Source organism: Anser anser, assembly GCF_964211835.1.
Source record: "Anser anser genome assembly, chromosome: 2".
Lineage (NCBI taxonomy): Eukaryota > Metazoa > Chordata > Aves > Anseriformes > Anatidae > Anser > Anser anser.
In genome coordinates, this window is record NC_139721.1 from 22,466,563 (window position 1) to 22,492,584 (window position 26,022).

The window sequence follows — 26,022 nt, forward strand, 5'->3', positions numbered from 1 at the left end:
TCAGTTAGTCACAAAACCATAAAACTTTTCAGCACATGTTTTGGCAAGCTAATCATCAGGTTTTTTACTTCCAACGTATTGTCATGATCTATTGCATTTTCTGGTATATGACAAAGTCCAGTCACCAACAGGAATCTAGTGGGGTCGGTCTACATGAAGCTTGCGTGTCTTTGTGGTCATTGTTCTACACGATGACTGTTCATTCACTCGTAACCGAACGACCAAATAGCTCACAAAAACAACTATTATAGTAATAGCTTTATTATCTTTAAACAAACTCTATATTACAATTTATGCATCAATATGCAAAATTAGAATTATTAAACCATTTCCATAAAATACCAGGAATGAATTGTATGCGTATGTACATTTTTCTTAAAATAGTGTTATTTAAACAATGACTACATTATTAAATCACTATGAAATGTTGATAATTAATAGGCTTATTTCACATTCAGAAAGAACAACTCAGATCCCAGGCTACTGTATTTCAGTACACAAGAGACACGGCTTTTAGAAATACCTTTTAACAAAGCTGAACTCACGAGAAAAACATTACAAATACTACATTCTTATGTACTGTGCTTTTGGTCATATCAGGTATGCATAGAAGGTATTAACTAACTAAAGCAGATGTATTTACTCAAAATGATGATCAGACTTTATTCCAGTTCTTGTCTCTAATTCTGGCCATGTTCAGGAATCCCCAGACAAAATGAATGTCCATATACATATAACAGGGGAGAGAAGTTAGAAGTATAGTTGAAAACCAAGCAGGATTTTTTTTTTTTTTAACTAAACTTGCTCTAGACAGATTTGGTTTATAAAGTAACCTAACTGTGCCTGGAGAGAATGATTTCTTGTCTATTACAAACTGTAAAACATCTGAAAATAAGACACTTAGAAAGCTCATTTGTCTTGATGCGTTTAACATAGTATTCTTAAGTGTACTGTGATGGCATCATAACTATTAATGTAATCGGACCCCGTGGGTCTTTACTTTTGTAGCAACCTGAAAAAGAACCCAACTCATTTTGCTTTGCAGAAATATATTTGAAAGGTCGTATTTCTAAATATCCCTGTTTTTATCACTTCAAAGATGATAAGCATAGAATGAATTAGGGCTTAATTGAACATTTACTGTATGTAGTGGTGGCAGATCAGAAGGGAGAGAGACCCAACAAGGCTATATTTAGCACCCGCACATCTACGGTACAGTGAGCTTTAGATTCTTGGTAGATTTTAAGGAGGCTAAGCTCTGGTTCTTAAGTTTTTGAATTGCATGTTACTGGCTTCCAGCTAATGACCAGACAATGCACAATGTCATATATACATTGAAAGTCCTCAAAATTTGACGGTGGATGAAATAAAGTTTCTGTATACAGACAGTTTTAAAAATAAATTCATGTTGTAGTTCATGTTTTGTTCTCCAAACCAGACAAAGGCACTAGTTTACATTAAGGACTAATGTCCTGCAAAACTTCAGTCAAATAAAGGAAGCGATTTTAAGGTTAAAGTGGTGCTAAAACCCAGCTGTCACTAGTAACTTAAAACAGCCACACTGGGTTTTTCAGATTTAGTGGGGGAAAATGTTTTGCCTCAGGATGTACATGTTGGGGGGAGTGCATGTGTGGGGGGCAGGCTCAGCCTTGAGCAAGTTTTTACAGCTGAGTTATAAACCTGGTTTATAACAGAAACTGGCAGACCCTAAAATATGATATAGTATGTATTGATATATATTTTTTGTGTGTGGCAAAAATGACTCTGTGCACTCAGTTCTTCCTTATTCCCTGATTTTTGGTAATTGAAAGAAAAAGGATTTTGATTGACCTATAGTCCAAGGCTTTTCCCTTTCACTTCATTTGTTTGCTAGAACACTTTCCTTCCAGCACTGGTATCTTGGCTAGGGAGCAGGAACGTTGTCAAGGTTAGAAAAGCTTAACTTCATTATAATCTCCTACTTCAAAAATTACATGCATCTCTACTTGACGTAGGTTACTGCATAGAAAGCATTATGCTCAAAATGGTAAGATATTACTACATTCACCACAAATATTTATTAAAAAAATCCTTTCCTCAAGGCTTTATTTTTTACCATGGTGAATTTGCTAATGAATACTTGGGCAAAATTTGGATCAACTACATACTGATACGTTTTCATTACAGTTGGAAGGTGTTCAGCAGCCACAGCTTGCAGCGTTGGCATTGCAGCAGCACTGGGGGCGAGGTGGTAAGATGTCTTCGTGATGTACTCCACAAGGCGGTTGTATTGTTGTTCTGATAGTCTCTCTCTAGCTCCATCTGCCTGAAATAAGACAACATAAAATGATTATTGAGTAATTGACAGTAACTGAACTCAACAGTGAAGACAATAACTTGCATATCACTTTGTAGAGTTAAAAATTGTCCTCCCTGGGATCTTTCTTACAGTAGTTTTGTGGATGTTTTAACCAGCAGAGTTCTCCTGTAGTTTAGCGGTAGGTGGATTACTCCTTTCCTTTGCATGTTTTGGACAGTTCTATCCTGAGATGCTGTAACTCCTACAATTACCATAAAGGAGGCTGTAGCAAGGTGAGGATCAGTCTCTTCTCCCAGGCACCAAGTGATAAGACAAGAGGAAATGGCCTCAAGTTGCACCGGGGAGGTTTAGTTTGGATATTAGGAAAAACTTCCTCACTGAAAGGGTTGTGAAGTATTGGAACAGGCTGCCCAGGGAAGTATTTGGGTCACCATCCCTGGAAGTCTTCAGAAAAGTTGTAGAGCTTGGTGACATGGTTTAATGGTAGACTTGGCAGTGCTACGTTAAAGGTTGGACCAGATGATCTTAGAGGTCTTCTCCAACCTAAATTATTCTAACTCCACCATGTAAAAGTCTAAGCAGTATCTTCAAACAATTTCAGGGATGGACTCCACCCACCTTACTCAAGAGTAGATCTTTACAGCAGATCAGCTCTTTGTAGACAGGAAAAGCATCTAAAGCCATCTCAGAAAAATGTCAGTAGCTCCCAGCAGTGTTTATCAGATAGACAGCATTTATAATTAGCAAACCTTTCTCTTGCAAAATACAATTTATGACAACCCACAGCCATTTCTGGGAAGTTAAGTCTTTCAGTTACTTGATTCAGAGTAAGAACTAGAAGCTACCTTCCAGGTGACTGGTCTATCTATGACTGGATATATCCATTTGCCTCTGCTAACCAAAGAAGCACTCATTTAATTAAATTTTTTTAAAACAAAAGATTTTTACTACAGATAGTTTGGGAATGTTATTAATAGAGAAGAAATTAAGGTATACATGCAAACTGCCTTTTCCATCATAAGCTGTAGGGACTCTTCTGAAGAAATCCCTTTTTGTAGGATGAAATACGCTGAGGTTCAAGGCTCTAGTAAGAAGGATACAATTAACCCACTTCTAGCTAAAACCGATGCTGCCAACAGAAAGGTGGCATCTACCACATGATTTCAACCCAATAAAGTATTAGACGAAAAGCCATGGGCAAACCTGGAAAATCAGTCTGCTGTGCCCCTTTTTTATTTTGAAGAAGAAACTGAAGATGACTATGACTAACTTGGGAAGGGCAAGCATGCAAGCAGACACCAAGCTAGCTGACTTCAAAATGACTTCCAAAAAAAGATACTCAGAAATATCGCCATTGATACTACAGGGGTATCACTATCAAAGTCATTCAGAATATAACTTATTTCCAAAATGTGAAAATGACAGAAAGGCAGACACTATCCTAGGGATAGGGTCTGATGCTTCCTTATTTATAGTGGGAGAACTGCTGAACAATTTCATTTTTGCATGGTTTAAAACATCTTTCTTTGTAGCATGTCACACTGAGGATTCAAAGACTGCTGTCTTCTGACCGTCTTTCAGGGGGTTTTACCCATGCCTCAGTAGATGTGATGATATTTCCAAGCAGTGCCATTGGATTCAATTTAACAGCCAGGATCAATATCCTGTCACATCTCTGGACATGCGAGGCTCATTTTATACAAACCATTGCTTATTTGAAGAAATAATTAATATGATTCATAGATTGTGACAGATGTCACGTTCAAATCAAAACAGTCCCCTCTTTTTTCTTTTTTCTTTTTTCTTTTTTTTTTTTTTTAAACTATGCCTTTGGAGAGGAATTTGCTGCTCAACAAGTAGGAACACTCCTGTTTTCAATCATCACCACAAAAATGCTAAAGGAAGTAGGCTCATGCACAAACTCAGAAGCTCAAAGTTGGAGCCTATGCTTAGAAACAGTGGAAATGATGAAATGGACAGAGGAAAGCTTGGTTTCCTCCATATTCTTAAAGGGAGGGGAAAAAAATTACAAGGCAGACTGCTGCAGCAGATAAATAGCTAATGAGGGAGAATGATGTCTGAATGATGGCTTCAGTCTGCTGTCACAGAAAAGGTAACACCTCATTAGTCAATCTGTTTTAGCAGTTGAAAGGAGAGAAATATGCTGAAGTAGCATCCATGTAAACTAGATTACACTTCTGACTCCACTCTGACCAAAAGATCAAAGTTATAATAGGAGATGGAAATGGTGCTGGCATCCCACTCCCATACTTGTGTGAACCCATTCTTCATAGGAGCTCTCCCCATGCAGACAGGCTGAGGGAGCGGGGGATGTTCGGCCTGGAGAAGAGAAGGCCCCGGGCAGACCTTACAGCGGCCTCCCAGTGCCTAAAGGGGGCCTGCAGGAAAGCTGGAGAGCGACTCTTTGTCATGGAGTGTAGGGATAGGGCAAGGGGGAATGGCTTGAGACTGAAAGAGGGTAGTTTTAGATTAGACACAAGGAAGAAATTCTTCACTCAGAGGGTGGTGAGGCAGTGGCACAGGCTGCCCAGAGAAGCTGTGGATGCCCCATCCCTGGAGGTGCTCAAGGCCAGGCTGGATGGGGCTTTGGGCAACCTGGGCTGGTGGGAGGTGTCCCTGCCCATGGCAGGGGGCTGGAACTGGGTGGGCTTTAGGGTCCCTTCCAACCCAAACCATTCTGTGATTTTATGATTCATTCAGCTCCAGGCTATATCCCATAGATATAGCACAATTATTCGGGAGGAAATATTAACTGTGCTTGGACAGTCTTCCAAAGTAACTGGGACCCTACTTGCTTCCAGATGACTTCATCTGTAACTGTCTACTTCTCCAGCCAGTTTCAGTTTAGCTTATATTGTCAAGACAACAACAGAAACTTGGAGTTGCTGTTATTCTACATTTTTTTTTTCCTAAATGGGACGTAGTATTGTCATTAACCAACTATTTTAAAAAACTGTAATATTTATAGCCAAACCATTCAATCAGTCACAACTTGGTTAATGGTTGCTTAATGCACCTGTTAGATGAATCTTAGAGATTATATGGCCTTTAATGTTAGAAGGTCACATTCTGGGGGTTAAGAACTCTTATTTTTTTTCTAAAATTATGACTTATAAAGAATAATACTTCAGCAATTCTAACGAAATCAGCAGTGGCTATAGCATATTTGTTGTGCAGTCCAGATTGTGTGTAGCACTAACAGTCTGCTTAGTGCACACTCAGTAAGTAAGAAGGTTCTTTATTTTTTATTTCCACTACTTCTTTGAAAATTCAGAGTGGTTTTCAGCTCCAGGTATGATACCTGTAGCACTATCATGAAAACCCTGTTGCAGATCATCACAAAGAAATTCAGGAATATTTGGGATTCCAGGGCCCGTCAGTTTTTTACTCTCTCCATGATATTATAAGCTACACCAAAAGCAGCTGGAAGAAGAGGCCTTTTAGAGTTTGATGTCTGTCTGGAACCAAGCAGTGTCTCAATTACTTTGGAAGATAATCCAAGTACAATTAATGCTTCCCTTTCAATAACAACCTTGTCAGTGCCAGAGTTTTCAAGAATCCATCCAGGCTATTCCTAGCCAGATGGATTAAGTTATATATTGTGGAGGCAAACAAGCCATCAGGCAAACCTATTGCTGAAGGAGTCAAAATATGTTCTATAACATCTCTGATGATTACAGCTGTAGAATAACTCATGTTTTGTTTCCTAGTAGTTCCAAGAAAATGAGGAGAGGCAAGGGGAGAAACTGTTTTGGGTAGAGCTGAAACAAAACTTTTGGCAACTATTTTGGGTGGACAGTAAGACACAAAAGTGCATTTTTATAATGTTGAAATGGATCGTTTCAATTTGTTGTATTATTTCTAGGATCTTTGATTAAATTAATCAGCAAATTAGATATAGTTTACATTTGGCAACATTACCTCTGTTTTTTGGATGACATGACTGGGCATTTTTTTAAGCAAAAAATTTTGGCCATCTTCACCAATGTCATCATGTACAGAAGTGTCAGCACTTCATGTAGCAGGACATCTTCAGTGCAACAAGAGAGCCCACCATTAATATTTAGGAGTCATGTCTATTTAGGTGTAGGTTCTGCAGCTCTGAGGCTGCTTACCTGCAATTCATAGCTTGCTACTCCTAAGGATGCTTTTCCCTATCAAAATCGAAGCTGTTTTTTTTTTTTTTTTTTTAATAAATGTTCTTGCTGGGGAGCTGAAAGGGAGGCCATGGCAGAACAGCCCCAAGCACCACAGAAGTGAAATGCGCAGCTGCAGAAAGAAAACTTCCAAGTACGAAATGTCCCAATCCACTAAGGCAAAAAATAAGGGAGCTTTAATTACAAAATCATATTACATAACTCCAGGTAATTAGCAATACTTTATGAAGCTTTTGGAATCTGTTTTTGCGTAGCTGCCTTAGCATAAGAAAAAAAAAACATTTTCTTATTCTTGCCTGCCTTATTTTTAACTGCTCCTCTTTATAGCACATTTCTTTAAATATTCACACAAATTCCACTGTGAATTCTGCATTCTGAAGGCATACTTATGCCAAGTCAGTTTTGTACAGCATCGCTTAGCTTTTGATGTCTTGCCATCACTGACATTGCTCCACCCCTGGGGACATAGGCACTCTTCACTGCTTTTATCATGCCATACATTTTCCCTGCGTTCTCAAGGGCCTGTGTCAGCAGAAGACATTGTGTACTGCAGCTGGCTGGCTCAAGGTTTATAGCTCCTGGCATTGCTATGCCACTGGAATAAGGGTCCCATATTTTTATCCAGAACTACACAAAGAAACATATGTATTTCATCCAGTATCTACAAGGCAGCTCACTTACTGTGTGTATTTGCATATGTATGTGGGACTACTGGACTCTTTACCCAAGCCATGTAGGGTTGTGCTTGGACAGGATCCACTTGGCCCAGCAGTCTCATATATTTCCAGCTGCAGCAGCTATGGGGACTAGAATTAGGCTCCCTGTCCCATGTCTTTCCTCCTCCCAGGCAGGCATCACCCTCCTGCAACAACCTTTGGGCAAGCAGTGCTCCCGCAGAGTAGCAGCCTACTCCTCACCCCTTGGATAACCAGATATAAAGACAAGAGCCACCACAGGTGCTACAGCCCAACAAAAAAATCAGGGCTGGTGCTAAGTTAGGGTTAGGATAGGTTGAGTGCATCAATAGTCTCAGGGAGAACAAATTATCTTCCTCTTTCCTCCAGGACGGTAGCTCTGGACTGAACAGGATGGTCTGGTTTCAGCACGATGGCTGCCTCCAGCAACCACATAGTGTTCAGGGACAGAAAAACTGAGCTTTGCCCACTTGGACCAAATTTAAGTAATGCCTTGTTGTGGTGCAGGAAGGCAACTTCAGTCAACAGTTGGGCAAATGTCAGACTCTGTAAGACTGAGGTTACTGGAAAGACAATAAATGTAAGCAGAGAATTCAGCACTTAAAAAAGGAGCTTTCACAGAAATTCCAAGTGCTGTCATGACTCAGATGAAGTCCTTGTTCTGCTGGAATCGACAGCAAAATTCTTTGGTGACTTCAGCAAAGTTAGGATTTTACTGAAGGTGCTGAAGCCTCGCCTACTTTTTGGCACACCTCATACTTCCTGTTGTTTTACATATGCTCTTTTTGCATATCTGAAACGGAAATTTCTGGTATAGCAGTCTATGAACTACCTGACACACGCATATTTGTTTTTGAAATGAACTCTCATATGACTCCACTTGAGAATTTAATACAATAAACATTGTTTCCCAAAAGTGTAAAAATATACCATTCTTCTACCATTAAAAAAAAGAAGATAATTCATCCAAAACCTCAGTATTCAAATGGCCTAGAAATCTTTCAATAAGATGAAAGATTTATGCTTTTACTGGCAAACACATGGTACATCCAACCTCAGCAAAAGTACTGGTCCATTTTAAAGTCAGCGTTTGCAAAAGGAGGCAGATTTAAGGAACTAAACACAGCTGGCAGCCAAGAAAGAGCTCTGCATTGAAACTGGGGAGATAAGAAACATGCTGAAAAGAGGAAGCATCAGCATTACTGAACTGTTAAAACAGAATTCACAGAATAATAAAAGGAACTGTTCTCACTGTGACTCTGTAGGCATAGGCAGCAACTCTAACTTGCAAATAATAAACACCTGACACACAGGAAGCTAGTCCTGAGATCCTCTTCAGAAACGAGGAGGTGATTACCAAAAAACCTACAGTTCTGCTTTTTCCCTCGGAAAATTGCTGTCACAGATGTTCGATTTCTTGGTCAATAAGAGGACAGAAGAGAGGAGACATGTCCCTTTCATCCAAAGGGCAACCCAGTCAACAATGAGGCGTGTGAAATCAACAGGTCCCCTGGTTTGGCACTTAAATCTCTGGCCTCCCAAACCCAAGGTGAGTGTGTGTGCCCATTGCTAAATGCATCACCCCCCACTGTAACTTTATCTTTGGATGAAAATCTTACTCAGTCTTTACCTCCACATCACAAGGCACCCTCTGTTGTTTTAGCTGCACCTTCAGCAGGTCTTTTTGCTGATCATCTTCCAGACAATCAATTTCAGTCACAGGGAACGCCTGCTGCTGCGTGTCTTCACTGATACTGACCACAAAGAGCACCTCTGAGGTGAGCAGCAAGCAGCCTTCATGCTGCTGGCCTGATCCACTCACAATCATGACATCTAGGGCCATATGGACTTCTGGCCTCCCTAGAGATTGCAGCATTTTCCTGTGTTACCAAAGAAAAAAAAAAGTTAAAAAAAGAGGTAGTCAGTGTTAGGCACTGGATCCTTGAGGACTTCTTTTGATCACTAATGTTCTTACTTAAGCCTGTAGCTATTGCCTACAAATACAAAATAAGCCATGGAGTATATTCCAAATCTCCATTACTGAAAGATGTAAGACTTAAGATTTAGAGGATAAATGCGAAAATGTTATTTATCAAAACTCCTTAATCATTCAATGCAAAATTGGCTAATAACCATGCTAGGTCAGCCTATTTCCCATCCTAATAGAAAAATTACCCTGAGAAGCGGCTTACAAATTCAGCACAGAAAATAAAGCTATCTTCACTAACAGCTGTTTCTGGAGATGTGCAGTATTTTTCTTGGGCTCAGTGCAATGATAAATAAGTAAGAGCTCACTGAATGCCATTAAATAAAGATCAGCTCTGTAGTTCCAAAGCTGGAAGCAGATCAGCAGCCCATCATTTGCAGATTGGGTTTCTATGCACTACCTTTGTGTTTAATGTTCCTAAACAAACTGCCATAACTCAGCCTTTCCTAGGGAAGCAGCCTGTTAACTTGACCACAGGCCAGAACCTATTAATAAACAATGTGGATGTAAAAATGAGCAAGTGTCTAAATAATTTTACCAGACATATTTGACGTGGCTATTTGGAGCCTGCTCAACATGTTGATCATTTGGATGAGAGCGCTGCTTGGGAAGCTGAGAAAGTCCAGCTCCATGCAAAATACCTGTGGTAAGAGAATTTAAGTTTTTTAGTAGTTGTTTTCTACAAAACAGCTACATGTTGTAGTGATGTCATCTGTTTAGAGCAGTTCATAAAACAGTGCAGATCCAAAATGATGTCACATCCTTGGAAGCTGTAGTCAAGATAATTCATTAAATATTACAATGCAAGAGTTGTGCACTTAACCCCAGTGATCTTACATTAGCAAGAAACAAAAAAAACAACAACCTACCACTGCATGTTCTAAAAATCAGCCATACACTTGCAATTAGGAGAAACATAATGCTCCTGAGAGACATCATTTCATAGTAGGATCGGACACATCACTTACAATTTATGTATAAAAAATCAAGACCGTTGTTAACTTTCTTGCTTAATATTAAAATACTTCCACATACATGTCACGATCGGTACAAATTAGAAGGAAAGTTTGCCTAGATACTGTATTTAAATGTTCAGTTACTTAATCCAGCTGTTAAACACAGATCCATACACATTTATGAGATCTCCCGGGGCATCTGGTTTATTGTGAATTCTTCTCAGTGCCAACACAGAATGGAGACTACAAGAAGCAGTTAAACAGGTTTCTAAATAGACTATCCAAAGCTGAAGATGATACAGTACGTATGCTTTCAGATGGCTTGTAAACTTTTAAAAATGAGGTATGGTCACCAGAAAGAGAAAGAGCGATTGCAAAACATTCACAAATTAAGTAGTTTTATAAATTTTTACAAGAAAGTCAGGAAGTAGGTTAAGCAGTAAGCACCAGTGTTATAAGGTTTAGTGCAAAGTTACTCTTTCATAAACAGAAGATTTTTTCTTTTTTGGTCTAATTAAGCATTCCATTGAAGGAAAAGGCATTTTTTTGCATAAGGGTGTCAATAACTTAGATTCCTTTTTACACAATGGATAATAATTTAAACAAAACATCAGCACTGAAAAAAAACCTTTAATTTTTAACACACATGTTGATGGTAATACTTAAAAGCAGCATCCCAGTTATAACAGTTGGCTTACCGAGGTTCTCAGCATTATGTGAGTGAAAATGTTATTTACAGATGGAGAAAGAGAGAACATGTGTTTATTTCTGTGTGGTCCCCCACCCCTTGGTCCCCCCCAAGAGGCACGGTCCCACTTCCAATCCAGTTGTGGGTAAGAGTTACTTGAACTCTTGTGTTTTCCTCTCACGCACTGTCAGCTATTATTGATACAGTTTTTATGTTTTTTCCTGGCTAACTCTTTTTGTCACATGCTCATGGAAAACATGATGTGTTGTATACCATATCTGCAATGAAAAGTGTCCTTCTACTGTTACAAGCTTCTTGATAAAGACTGCACCGAATAATTCCCCAGTCAACAAAAAGAACGCACTGCCAGCTGACAACAGAAAGAAGCTTCTGATTTTACCAGTACAGGTTTTGCACCAATGTTATGCACAATTCAGGAGAACAGATATTATTAGCACTCATACAAACTAGATAAAGTCAAGACAATTATTTTAAGGAAATATAATAATTAAATATTTACTTATTTCTTTCAATAGATTACTTCAATGAACGAGTTTTCAATGTAGTAGAAAGTGAGGAAACAAGATCCTAAACTTAAACTCTAGGAGAACTACTCGTATTCTAAATAACACATCACAAACGTAAATGTGGCTAGTGATTAAAGGCTTAAATCTTCAAGATTTGTCCAGTGCAATGAGTGAAGTAAAATCGATGACATTGTCCTTGTATCAACAGGTGTCCCCTGCCCACTGCTTCTTAAATATCCAGACCGACAGCTTCCATTTCGTGATACTGGAAGCAAAGAAATCGGTGTATTTTGATATTTTGTTCTTGTCTTTTATGGTTCTTGCTGGTTCAGAAGCATCTACTTCAGTCTGAAAGGATTCATCACTACCGCCACTGAGTGCTTAGTCTAGCCCGAAAACCCACCTCTGGTCGTTAGGAGGTTACCCGTGCAAACCAGGGCTGTCCTTGCACAACTCTCCAGATAAAGGGGATGATCCCACTACACGACTCACTTCTTTCTCCCAGGAACATAGCTCCCTCTTTGTGCAGAGATAACCCAACTCCTTCCTTGCTGTAACAAAGCAACCTCAAAATAATGCTGTAATTGGACATAGTGTTGCTCTACTACATTTATGTCAAAAACTCTTTTGTAAGCACATATGTTTCTGTAACTAATTCTTCTGTATTCCAAGGATTACTTCATGCTCTCTGCATTCCGTGTTTCTGTGGCTGTACAAGACTGATCGGTAACACAAGAGAGAAGCACAACATGATGATTTTTAAAGAAAATTAATACAACATTTAAAACTGTTCAGATGTGGCACTTCTAACTCTTTCTCGAAGTCACACAGCTACGAAGCCAAGTAAGTAGACATAGCAGGTTGTGTCTGAAGAGCATTTTAAAGTTCTGGTCATGAAAATTTAAACAGAGATGCTGGGCACAGAGAAACTCACCATAACCTGTCTGGGAGACAAGTTCAGCTGCACCTCCAATTGGCTTTGTAAAGACTCCCATGATTCCTTTGCCCACACCAGAGATAACGCCCTTGGCTTTATGTCCTGCTGAAGCCTGGCCCTCGGACACTCTCTGAAAGTTCTGCATCGGCTGATCTACTATACCAGCAATTGCACCTGAAAAAAAATAATCCCCAGTAATTAGTGAAGATTAACATTCCAGAATAAGAACAAATCTTAATAATACAACTGAGTGCTGTTTGAATTTCAGATGGTAAGCCACCCATCTTATACAGCTATTTAGCAAGCAGCCCAGTAGCTAAACAATCCCTTAGCTTCAGTTTAAGTTAAAACCCTACTTCATTTTTTTTAAAATGTATTTTATTTTTTTAAACATTCAGATCACCTGACAGTATGCTTTCATCCTCCGGCTACTTTCTCTAAATGCTTCTGCTGAGTTGGTATAATGTAGCTCATTCTGGGTAGCAATTCTGAAAATGCTGGGCTTGGAATGAAGTCCACCAGTCTTAGTTATGGAAATGAGATTTTCACATAAGCCTGAGATAGAATTCATGAGAATAAAAACTGCCTGTATTCAATAGATCATTTTTATATCCTCTTCCACTGCCAGAAACGTTCATAAGCTAATGCAACTTTTGATATATTACTGAGATTAGCAGAATTAGACTTTGAGACTTTTTGTTACTTTTTTGTGAAAACGATCATATTTTACTTTAATGTGCACGGGTCAAACTTTTACAAGTGACACAGTGACCTTCCCAGCTTTTAGTATCAACAGAGAACTCCAACTTAAATCTTCCTAAATGTAAACAGGTATGTGAGGTGGTACGTTTCTTTGATCTTGAGTTTACTCGAGCCACTTAACCACAGACATGTCTCTACTTATTGTAATTTTGATAGATAAACTATTTGGAAATTGCTAAGAACACAACGATTGGACAAAGTGACATCAGTTAGAAAATGGTTTGCCTTATCCAAAGTTCTTTGCTCAGTGGAAAGCAAGGCTTTGTAGGCTCCTTGAATAGCTCTTAGTATGCAGCTTCTGCTGCAAATATCAAAACAATTATTTAGTGACAGGACTGAGTGTCACCTTGGTAACCAGGCATTTTTACTGCAGCACAGACATCTCTGAAGATACTGCTTTGTATGTGGAAGCAAATCCAGGCACGCTTCCACAGCTTCTGACAATCACGGCAGAGGTATTTGGCCCCACATGTTTACCAGCGTGACATACGCTAGTCAGCTCGCCGCTAACCGGTTTTCAGATGGTTTTAGTTACTGTTACTGGATAAACGGAGAAGTTGCTGCCTTCGAACAACAAGAACCAATACTGTACTCGTACACTGGTGTTCTGTCCAAATGAAAGACGAGGATAGTATCCCTGGGATACTATCTATTAGCAATTAATGTAACTTGCATCCCCCATAAATGCGTCCCCCATAAATGCCTCCCTCTCCTCTTAGATGCTGCTTCCAAGTCCTGTACGTATACAATTTGCTGATAAATGTATAGCATTTCTTCAGAAAATACCGGTCTACTTTAATGTCATACTCAGTTTTTATTGAGATCACTTGCTGAAGCCAAGTGTTCAGCTGAGCATTTACTCTTTGTAAGGCAAAGCTTCCTTAACTTTATGTCATGGAAATGATACAATTTTCTATTCGATTCTGTTTCATTGGTACTTACAGCTGCTCCTGCTGCTTGACTAAAATAATACCCAACACCACATTACACAATTGGGATTGTTTGTTCAGTCTTTTCTTTTGTACAATTGGGATGCATTTGAAGGCATAAAACAATACTTGGTGTTCTGCTAAGTTACAGTATTACATTACCCTGTGACCTCCTTCACCCTATCTATCGAGGTCATCCACAGCAACTGCGCTTTCAGAACAGAAGTTATTGCCTTATTAAATGTAATCCACCTAAGTCCTTGCACTAGTAAATTATTTACTGCAATACACTTGAGCAATGTTATAAGGTAATAATAAATAAGAGCCTACTCCAAGGACCTGTGGTATGCTCCAGGCACTTCTCAGCTGGAATTAGGCCCAGAGGACAAGGAAACAGAATGGAAACTGCTGTGACTGTGTTATATAAGATTATTTATAAAGTACCCAAAATAATATATAGCTTAATTAGCTGGTTGTTTAGTACTTCCACACTTTCTGTTATTCTGCCATTTTCTGCATGCTCTGCATTTCTTTGTTAGGCCACTGCCCTTTCACATGTCAAATCCTTTTGCACGTTGTGTCTTCCTACCTGCAAAAAGTATAACCAATGATCTCTTCCTGCTCTGCACACCCTTTGTAGTCTCTTATCTCCAACTGCAACTCACTGACGTAACTCATTCATTGTGGTGTGGACACTCCCACAAATCACATAATAAACTATAACCGTACTTCTTCAATTTAAGGAGTGGCTGGTCCTAACACACTTGCATGAGGAAGCCAGATCTGTGCAGCTGCTTCCCTGTACACATCATGTATGAGCAGAGGGAAAAAAAATAATAAAAAAAAGGTCAAAGACTGAGCAACCTCAAAACCCAACAGCAGTGAGATAATGGTGACACATGTGAGGTTCACTACATCTCCTTGCGCCAGAAACTGTGCGAAGCAGATATCCCATGGTATTCATGTGGCTTCTTTCTTTCTAATGTAAAGTTAGTGGAAGAAGCACCATGCTGGATGGACTTACCACAAAAGGTCTCTCCCCTTAGTCTTCTGTTGGGCATGAGGTACATGTAGTGGTTCCTCCATTCCCAGTCTTACCCTCATAGTCTAGAGAGAGCTGTGGCATCCTACCATTGTCCCCATCTCTTCTTTTTCTCTTCTCTTCTTTTTCTCTTCTCTTCTTTTTCTCTTCTCTTCTTTTTCTCTTCTCTTCTCTTCTCTTCTCTTCTCTTCTCTTCTCTTCTCTTCTCTTCTCTTCTCTTCTCTTCTCTTCTCTTCTCTTCTCTTCTCTTCTCTTCTCTTCTCTTCTCTTCTCTTCTCTTCTCTTCTCTTCTCTTCTCTTCTCTTCGCCTCACCCTATATTCTTCTCTTTTCTTCCCTTTCCTTTTCCTTTTTCTCTTTTTTTTTCTTACTTTTTCTATTCTTTTATTTTCTCTTTTCTTTTCAAGAAATGGTTCCCCATTTTTCTTTCCTTCCTTACCCTAGGCATTCAATTTTATATGCATGTCCACATATGTACACACACATTATGCATGTATAAAGAAAACCTCAATAAAATTAAACACCAAAGCAACAAAACAAAAACATATTCTTCTATTACTGGACCAAAGAAGTTCCAGCAACACCGTAACATCTGCTAAACATCAGCTAAACTCTAGTTAATACATGTTGCTCAGTAAGCATAAAAAAGATACTTTGATAACTACAAAATTCAGATAGTCCAGAAGTATATCACTGTATTACTTCAAGAAGAATTTGATTACTGGCAGCAACTCTGGTTCCTGCTCAGATTGACAATATTTGGTGATCGTAGCAAAAGCATGGCTTACAGAATTCAGTAAAGCGTGGTTTGCTTGCAACAAACTCTTTTGGACCAAGAAATAATTGGAAAATATTCCCAATCCCCCACCAGGAGAAACTGGCCATGCTTTGTCATGAGGCTGGAAGCTAGCAAAACTGAAACTGTTTCTGTTCCTTTTCTTTTCGCTGTTGTCCTTCCGAGTCGCCGCAAGTGTTTTATACTGAAAATATAGCTGGAGCGTAGTCTCCTTACAGCAAACACCGCATGAAAATACAGCTAAAATAAAAGAGCACCTGTTGGCTTGCATTAATATATTTGTACAATTAGTGCGTGGAATAGCAAGACCTTCAGGATTGTAGGCAGGCAAACTTAAGGCAGCCCTGACACAGTGATCGTTGCACAGTCAGAACAACAATAACAACCCTTAGTAATAGAAATCTGAACGTCTGCAATCCAGGCTTCTCTACCAGGACAATTACATTGTCACTCAGTATTGCTATTAATTCATTTCCCTAAAAAGCAAGTAGCTTTTAGTAGCACTTTAGACATTGTGAAAGATGTTTTTTTAATATTTGTCTGCTTTTCAGTTATTCAGAAATGACTGACTTCCTAACGGGAGCTACTTCAATATGGTACTTTTCACAAGGATCAGCAGTTGAAAACGAAGCCCATAGTTTCAATGCTCTTTTATACTTACTATTTTACGCTCGACCCTGTCAAGCAAAATACAAAAGATAGTCCCTCGGTGGGGAGTGCCTGTCATCTAAACATTTTAAGTACAATTTCACTCCATTTTTGTCTGATCATATTAAAAAAAACGAAACAAAACAAAAATAACTATCATAAGCTTTTGCTTTTTCACGTACAAATGTGACTAAAATGACCCGGGAGTCTCCCCCAAACTAGAAAAGAAGAAGATAGCCTGCCAAAGATAACAATCAAATCAAACAACACCCTGACAGTGCTTGAGTCATTTAAAACGAGACAGGACAAAGCACTTAAGAATGTACCATGGGGAACAACTTGCACTGAGGAGGAGACAAGAGTACATAATTTTGGACCTGATTCAGCAAAGCTCTTAAGCGCACGCTTAAGAGCTTTCCTGAATTGGGGTCACCATGAGCCAGATTTTCAGAAAAATCAGAAATGAAGCTCTTCTTTCTATGTAGATACCACAATGTATTGGTGAACTGTGTACTCTTACATGCCTGTGCCTAGGCATGAAATCTGCATTTGGAATTCTTTAAGCTGCTTGCACGAGTCAGATGGCTTTTTACAAACACGATAGTGCTTTGACTATCCTATAAATCCTTCTTACACTTCTCAATTTTACAATTACAATGTCATAGAAATTATGTCTTCAAAAGGTCTTGCTCTCTGCATTCCTGTACTCATCTGAACTCTTCATGCTTGCGAAGGAAAATAACACAGCAGCTCCTTTTTGTTTCGTTATGTAGGAAGAACCTGGAGGTATTTTTTCAGTAAGCATTTTCATGTTTACTCTGAACATGCTGGTGAAAAAGAGCAGCACGGCAGTAGCTCCCTTCAGTGACTGTTTTTGGGGGAAGGCACAGTATTCATTAGGCTAAATGGCCAGGACAGAAACAGCTTTGTAATGCATTTGTAAAGAATTGAAATGTAGGTCTATTCATAATTTAGGTCTTGATGCAATTTATGTGAGTGCTGCTGTGTACACACAGAAAATATTCTTTTAAAAATCAAGTTTAAATTAGAAATTATGCCTAATACAAATTCATTGAAGTATTTCTGATTCTTCTCTTAGTGACAGGTACCATAATTGCCAGTGCCAGTTACGTGTAACCTTGGTTAGTATCTGAATACTTAGCTGTCTGCCATGCTGAGAGTAGAGGCATTTTGAAGTGAGAACTCTCTAAATAATAACAGCAGGAGTAAGGAGAGGATTACAACTTGCAAAGGAGCTCTCTTTAAATGCTAATGTGAAATTCAACATTTCTACTATGAAGTTCAATTTCTTAGGAAAATCAGCGATATTAAAATTCTAAATCTTGTTTTTCTAAACTCGGGCGTTCTCCTGCAGACAACCAAAGCATTGTGTACTGGGACGTATTATACTAGCACAGCATATTTGTGAACGCATCTTACAAGTTCCTGGCTTCCCTGAACAGCAGAAACTTTACATTGCAACAGCCAAAGCCACAAAGTTTTGCTCTGTAGTTCTGGCTGATGCTTTCAGCTCTGAAGGGCTCCGGTGTCGGTGAAGGGGACAGCAACGACGCTATCTTCCTTATTAATAACTGAGCCAAGATCACCAAACCTTTTCACCAGCTCACATACACCAGGCTGACACAGTGCTTCTAAAAGTATAATCTTTCATCCAGTTACTCAACCTGACTGCCCTTAGCCCAATAAAACAAGAAGGAAAAATAAAACCTTCTCTGAGCTGCCTTTGATTTGCAACACCAGTAACAGCTTACTATTGGGGTAGTAGCTACTAATATATGAAATTTCTCCTTTATGCACATTTCTCCCAGGACACTCGCTTTCCAGTTTACAGGCATTATCAAATGACAGTACTTCACATCATCTAATGTTATTGCTTAAAATAATTTCCAGTAACTTAACCCAAACTTGTAACATTTTTACCACTTCCTCTTTGGGGCTTTCAGGGCTGCGGTTGCAAATTTAGGAGTTGTGTACACTACTGAAGATTAGGAAAGAGGACGAATCCTTTCAAGCTTTAGCTCTTCTAACCTTTTGCACTGGACTGCATTTGGTCACTTTGATCTCTAAGGGATTCTTACTCTTTAATATGCACTAAGGAACTGTGCCAAACAATACAATTCTGCATTCTTTTGCTGTGTGACAAATAGAAGTAACCTTGAAAATCCATCCCCTTACGGCAAAACTTCTTTCAGAGATTTTTCCAGTATGGGTTAATTTTCAATTTTTTAGGTACTATTTTGAAATAGTGAGGGTAATCTTCACTTCTAACAAAACCACTTTGATGCTTGATGAATATAATTACACCGAATCAGGATGATCTGGGTCTCTTTGGAAAAGCAGAATTCCTCATCAAAGATTACTTAACATCTGCACTAAGTTCAACTGGTTTTCAAACAAAACCAAGAATCCCCGATATCTACAGTGCATCAAAAACAATCAGTTTTGGAAGGCATTCCTATAACTCGTTGGAAGTAAACACCAGTGTGATGACGTCTTTGTGCTGACTTAGTTACAAGTCACCCTGTCCAATGCAGAATATTCTTTTCTTCTGAGATTTACGCCATGTACCAATGAAAATATTTCACAAAGAAAGAGAGTGCAAACTTGTTCCATATCTGCAATTATTTTATCAGCAAAAAACACACACAGAAGTCACTAAACCTTGCTAAAAACAAATGGTATTTCATATACATACTGTGCGACTATTTCACACACAAAAAAACAAACAACAAAAACAAAACAAAACAAAAGAACAGACTCTGCAATTATAACTCACATGTAGAAAAGGCTGATGAGCAGATTAGAAAACAGAATTATCGCTCAAGTTGATATTTAATAGTACGTTACCTAGAAGGCTAATGCCTAAACGAGAGAGCCCTTGTCTCAGTCCTTCTCCCAGACTCTCTGGAAGCTGCCTTCTCCATTCTTCCTGTCTGTTGTAATGTTCCTCATCCAGCGACAGCCTATCCATATTCCGAGCAAGACTTGTTGCCAGATTGGTAATTGACGTCAGTGTACCTAAATACATGGAGATATACATTTGGGTCCGGATCAAAATGCTTTAATTTAAAACATGGAGTTGTTCTATGCCTCACTGAAATACTGTGCTTACGAGCAGAACAGCAAGTCAATTGAAAAGTTGCCCATGTGTAACATTCTTTACTATTTGTTAAGCATCACCACACTGCTTTCTACGGTCCACATCATGCCTTTTACATTAGCCTTCATCAGGTTTGCCCAGCCAGTGGGAAAAGCAACTCATCCGAACATCCTTCCCTAGGTCCCAAACTTCTGTAAATCTAACCTAAACAGCGAGCGGGCGATGGAAAGGTAAACAAATATTTACAGAATGAGCCCGCAAGGATGTCTCCTGAGTCTGAATCACCAGCAAGCAGCTGCAGCTGCAGAGCTGCTGTCTCTGCCGGCCGGCTGAAGCCACGCGATGGCACTGTTTATACAGACTTCACAAAACAAAAGCTGCTTGTGTTTTAAATCCAGATCTGCCCTTCTGTCAAAACCTATCCGCATACTTACACAGTTATGACAACTGTATCTACTTTTTTTCAAAAGAAATAATAAATATGATGAGGGAACACAGTGTAGGATTTCTGATGGTTAGCAGAAGTACAGAACACCTTTAATATTTCTGAAGTTATCACATGAAATACTGGCTGAGCCAAGCTGGATTTCCCAATGGGAGGTTTAAAATTCTGAAGTTTCTGAAACATTCTTACACACTGTAGCTAAGCAGTGATCTGTTTAATACATAAGATGTTATATATGAGCTTTGTTACCCTCCCAGCATTTTGCTGCAGCCTAGCAAGCCAAACAAAGCTGCTAGCAATATTGTTTAAAACTTTTAACACATCCTTTAACAATGCACGACAACAAAGCAGCAGTAGGAGCGACAAAGTGAAAGATCTACCTTTGGAAATGTGTTTTACAAATGACGTTGTTCCTCTGGAAACTCCACTGACAAATGCTCCTGGGCCTCTGGTCAGCCCTTCGTAGGGGAGCCTAAAGAAATCAGCTATGCCGTTTCCTATGCTTCTCACCAGGCTAGCTGGGCTTCCGAGGATTTCCAAAGATCCAACAACCCAGCCTGTATGGAGAAACGAGACAAATGTTACGGCTGCAAAAACTGCAGAAGCAGCAGTTGTGAAAAGGTTATTCCTTAATTCTCCTTTTCACACTAGAATTCATCGCATTATGAACTTCCTTTGAGCAAAACACGGGAAATAACTCATCCACTATGAATTCAGAAATGGCAATCTTTCATACTTCGTAAATCAAAGAAATCCTTTTGGCAAACTCACAAATAGCTTTAGAATGACTTCCTTCCAGGAGCTTCCCGTATTTCTGCTAAAAGTGTGTTAGGGTGGTGGATGCTGGATTCTCACAGCTACGGAGGAACAGTACTGAAAGTTCAGATTGCTTGGTCGGTTTTATATGCTATAAGGCAACGTTGTGATTTCACATCCTTATGTGATAGAATTGTGACAGCAAGTTTATACTGATACAATGTACTGCTTTACAGGAGTGTGGAGGTCAATTGCTTGATGGAGTGTTAGGAAAGGGGATGCAGATTTCTGACAAGTGCTTAAGAAGTTATTTTAAATCCACCCCAACCCTTCTAAGCTGATCATTTTCTTTCAGAGTGTAGTGAAAGCCAGACAAATGTCTTTTTCTCAGTACAGTTGTGTAAACACCAATGACATCTACATGCTGATTAGGTTACTCATAGGGGAGTATTCCCTATGCATATCCCATGAGAGGTATCTGCGGATCTAGTTTCCTATATAAATGCAGGGTTGCCAGCAGCTTGCAGGATGGCCAAGCGCACAGCAATTTCTGCGAGCCTTGCTGGAAAGCTGTTTGCAGGTCTTGTCTTTCTCAGGGTGGTTGGCAGCAGATTTATTAGGGAAGTAGTGCTGCATGACTTTTTTTTCGGCGGTCCAGAGAGAGTGATTCAGAAATGGCAATAAACATTAAACGGGAACTGCCTGGTCTTTGAGCCTTGGTATCGTGAATTTCAGCTAGCACTGTCAGATCACCACAAGGCATGACAGGGACAGAAGACTGAAAGATGGACTGATTTGCCTCCTGCTCTCCCGCCGAGGGCCCTTGATCTGTGTTGCCCTCCTCATTCCCATCTCGTCACCGCAAACTCCTGCTATCCAGATGCTGTTCTTGTTTTCTAGTAACCCCTCCCAGTCACTCCTGTGGAAGGCTGAATCATGAAACTGAACAGAAGAGAAAATGTTACTCATATGAAATGAATTAATCTCATACTATCATTCTAAGCTCCCGGAAAATCTATTATTCTTGTTGAATCTGTCCCACATTTCAGCCCTGGCAGGTTGAGAGCTCCGGTACATGCAGTATAAAAAGAGGGAATCGCACTGGACATAAGGGAGAGGGTGGGATGGAGTAGGAAAACAAAAAAAAAAGCACTACTGGCAGCTCAACGAGCAGAGCGGCCACGAGCGCTTCAGCCCCGCCGTGGCGGCCTGGGAGAGGAGTGTCCCACTGGCAGCCCGCTCCTGCTGGGGACCCAGAGGAAGCCAGCGCTCCAGGCTGGGCCTGCTACTCCCTCAGTGTCATATTTGTAACAAATTATACTTGCCACTGTGTGAAGTGATGAAAAGCTGGAGGGGTGGGGAGGCATGTGCAGATGGAAAAGATGCTCTTCCTCCTTTTTCTGATCAATAATATTGCAATAATCCCTTACAAACAGCCATATTTTATTTTTTTTTTAAATCTTCTTGGCATTCCTGAAGCAGTTGCTTCGTTCCCCGAGGTGTCACTGTCACAGTGCTGTCCCTCAGGCTGAGGCAGGCCGGATGGCGGTGCCTGATAACTGACCCGCTTGCCAGAGGCGGTGACAGGACAGTGTGAGGTGACAGCCCCGGGCTGTGGGACACAGCGGGGCAATGCCCCGCTGCCCTACAACACCTCGAGCAGGCACCGACAGGCCAGGACGCGATAGGCTCCAGCTCCACACACCTGCTTGGCCAGCCAGCGCTTTCAGGCAAGAAAACCAGAATAAAACCAGGAGTGAAGCTGAGAGGGGCTGCCTGGTATCCCGGGGATGGGCTGTTACAGCCTGGCCCCAGCCAGGGAAGCTCTGGAAGCGGTGCACAGCGAGGATGTGCGACCTGCAGTATGGGTGACCCTCCTTGGTCAACACTGAGAGCAAAACTTATGGCTTCCTGCTGCCAGCATGGACAAGCAGACCCGAGGAAGGTGTGGGACTAAGTTGGAATAGAAAAATGAGACATCAGGAGCAATCCCTCAATTCACAAACTCTCTGCTACTTCACAGAAATACAGTACCATGTTAGACTACCATATCCCAAAGTATGCTTCGTAATTATATCCACCAATATGAAATAGTTATGACTATATTAGCTAAAAGTCACTGCATTTTCTTTGTAGACAACTATAGGGCTAGATCTGTATGATACTAATAATATTTTTAAATGGATTTTTGCTAACTTTTAAATAGAAGCCAACATAATTAGAAAAGGATGGGAGATTTCCATTGCAAATTTTGCTAATTTGAGACAAGCAATGCTAATCAGCATATTTGAGAAGAGCTCTCCAGCCTCATTCATTGCTTACCAGACACGGAGTCTGACTGCTCCTCTGCAGCACATGGGGCAGGCAGCCTGATACAACCCCATGAGGAGGTTTCGGGGCAAATCCTGTGCCCTCCACAGGGTGGCAATGGTCTTGCACACAGCTAGGGGTAAAACAGGAGTGTATCCCACAGGGAGCACAGGCACAGCTGTATGGGAATACTGTGTGCAGATGCTACAATGATTTATGCATGGGGCAGAGGTGACGAGAATGGGGTCAAACACCCCCTCATCTTGGAGAAGACTAACATGGTTTAAATGTAGCAGAGTGACCCCTCTTCCACGAGAGTCCCGTCCAAGAACTGTAACTCACCTGACAGTGAGGAAAGGATTCAGGGCTTGCAAACCATATAAAGCTTTCTACACTATTTTTTCCACCTTTTTAACTTTGTCGAAACAGTCAGACTTTTGACAAGTGTCACAAACGTTTCGAAATAAAGCAGTTGCTTTGTCTGCCCAGGCAAACACTTATATACAAAATTCACCATTTTAATAATGGTAACCCCTTTCAAAAATACACGTTAGTTTTAATGTTCTGAGAATGATATAATTAATGACTAAATATAAGGTTATGTGCTTTTCTGAAGAGAAGTTCCACTGAAGCAAACCTTATTTCTTACTACCTAAATTTGCTTGATTTCAGCTATGTTATGCGCCCAAAGTAAGGGGTGGCCTCTGCACTGCTGCACTCTGCAAGAGTAGCACAGGAGGAAAGACCAATATCAGGCTCAGGAATCTGTAACTAGCATATGTGCTTCACCTGGGATGTTGCAAATGAAAAGCCAATATAACCCCAATTTCCTGCTGCAGTCTATCACCACTTGTAGCACCACTCCCATCCAGTTGTGGGGAGGCAAATTCACACTGGGGACCACAACTGGCCACAGTTTCACTCTTAATTAACAAGAAAACAGATCTCCCCTTTTCTACTATGGGATTTGACTGTAAAATAAATCCAAACAAGTAGCAAAAAGCAAAACCTGCAAATTTTGCAAGCAACTACATATGAAAATAATGAAACCATGTTCAATGTTATGGTGCCCAACTGTACACACAGTACTCTGCATAATCAGTTATGCAAGTCAGATACATGCACAGTGAAATACCAGATCAGGAACTCACTATTTCTATTTATAAATACCTGAAATGCATGTGTACAATTTGGGCAATCATGCACAGAAAACTGGTCACAGCTATGCTTGCAGCACAAATGGAAGAATCAGGTTTTCAGAAAATCAATATGCAGGAAAATAAAACCTACGTTTCAGTGTGGAGTATGTTACTTGTGTACGATTGTGGAGGGGCTTCCTCCTTTTTCAGGTAAAAATTATGTTGTATGCTAAGATAATTTGCACGCTATATAATCTCATTATTTATAAATTTATATTTATAAATATATATTAACATTTACGGGAAACAGAATGTACCTGCTAAACCTACAGACTAATTGCTCACTATTGATTCTATCTGGAAAAAAGTTAGTAACAGCAAACTTCATAGTTCTTGGATCAAAGGACAGCAAACATCTGTGTGCCAGTTTAGCATGAAGGCTCTATGAAGAAAGACAGATTCCTAATCATAAACTGCAGCCAAAAGGAGTTTTAACAACAAAACAACATTCAGGGCTATAATTTACTTCTGAATGCAGAGCAACATGCTGAATAATTTGATTAAATGTAGTTTTGGGGAGTTTATGTGAGGAATGTGGGTTGATTCAGTCTAGCACTATAATATAAAATGACAAAACCTAAGCCAGCTAGAATACATTTTTATGCTGTGTTCAGGGTTTAGTAAAGCCTTCAGGCGGCTGGCTAATGTTTAGCACAGCTTTACAAATCTTCACTGGTGTCTGCTCGGCCATTTTATTTCCCTTCTGTCGTATGGCAGGACCTGAAACATGTCTCAAAATATTGTATCATTATTAAACAGTGTCTGAGAAAAACAATAATTGTATGGCTCACATCTAGATTACTCAGCCTGAGAAACAATTACAGAATCCTGGTACCTAATAAAAATATTACAGGTTAAGAAAAAGAACTGACCTGCTCTGAAAAGTGCTCCAGCAGCATAATGCATGGCCAAGGCATGGACAAGCTGCCTGGCAGTGGTGAAGATGGGTCCTCGCTCAAACACAGAGAAGGACAGCGGAGTGTGATCTGAGGCTATATACAGTTTTAACGAAGCGTGAATGCTGACGAGCAGATTAACAGGTTGTATTGTTAATTTTCTTAACTTCACTGGCTTGACTAAAGCTCTTGCATGCTCTCTCACTTGTTCAGGCAGTATCTGGGTAGTATCTGAAATATTAATGGACTGCCAAGCAGCTTTGTTTTCTGGAAGGTATGTATCAAATAAAGTCTTAATGTAATAAACAAAGGTGTCTTCCACATAAAGCCTAGCTGGTTTGAGCTCAAAGCTGAGGTCATTCACATGAAACATGAAATTCTCTTCCTCAGAAAAAGCAATACAGAGTTTTATAAAGCAGTTTTCCTTATAGTTTTCCAAATCTTTGTTAGAAACAATGAGGTTGTTCACTCTGGACCACTGCATGGTCTCATTTTTCTCTCCTTGGCACAGAAGGACTGCAAAATGGAAACTGGATTTGCTGTACAACTGATTGTCCAGTTGCAAGTCTTCACAATATACTTGGAGACTATAAAACGGTGGGAGGCCTTCCCCAGTGTCTCTCTGGAACCCCTGCGACAGGGGTGTCAGGTAGCTGGTTGCTGGGGCCATGTGGAGGAAAACGTTGTCTGCTGTGAGACGCAGAAGTTCAGATGACACTTTGTGATTTGTAATATCATCAAACACAGCGAGACTTAACTGACTGATAAACATTTTCAAGGACAGGCTCTGTTCTTGACTTCTAGACAGAAGGGAAAAAAAAGTTTGTTACTTTGCATACTTTGAGTTCAGCT

The 26,022-nt window shown here is 40.0% G+C and overlaps 1 protein-coding gene across 10 annotated transcripts in view; it reads right to left on the reverse strand.

The window, feature by feature from the left end:
- Positions 1-245: 245 nt before the first annotated feature.
- The window catches only part of VPS13B (vacuolar protein sorting 13 homolog B), a 478,347-nt gene continuing 452,570 nt past the window's right edge, over positions 246-26,022 (reverse strand). For all 10 annotated transcript variants that reach the window (XM_083824116.1, XM_083824118.1, XM_083824115.1 and 7 more), the window contains 7 exons: positions 25,147-25,970; positions 20,390-20,566; positions 19,312-19,482; positions 12,265-12,441; positions 9,698-9,800; positions 8,803-9,052; positions 246-2,305 (listed from right to left, as the gene is read on the reverse strand). In XM_083824116.1, coding sequence (XP_083680242.1) covers positions 2,060-2,305; positions 8,803-9,052; positions 9,698-9,800; positions 12,265-12,441; positions 19,312-19,482; positions 20,390-20,566; positions 25,147-25,970 — 1,948 coding nt within the window. In that variant the 3' untranslated portion in view covers positions 246-2,059. The remainder of the gene's footprint in view (positions 2,306-8,802; positions 9,053-9,697; positions 9,801-12,264; positions 12,442-19,311; positions 19,483-20,389; positions 20,567-25,146; positions 25,971-26,022) is intronic.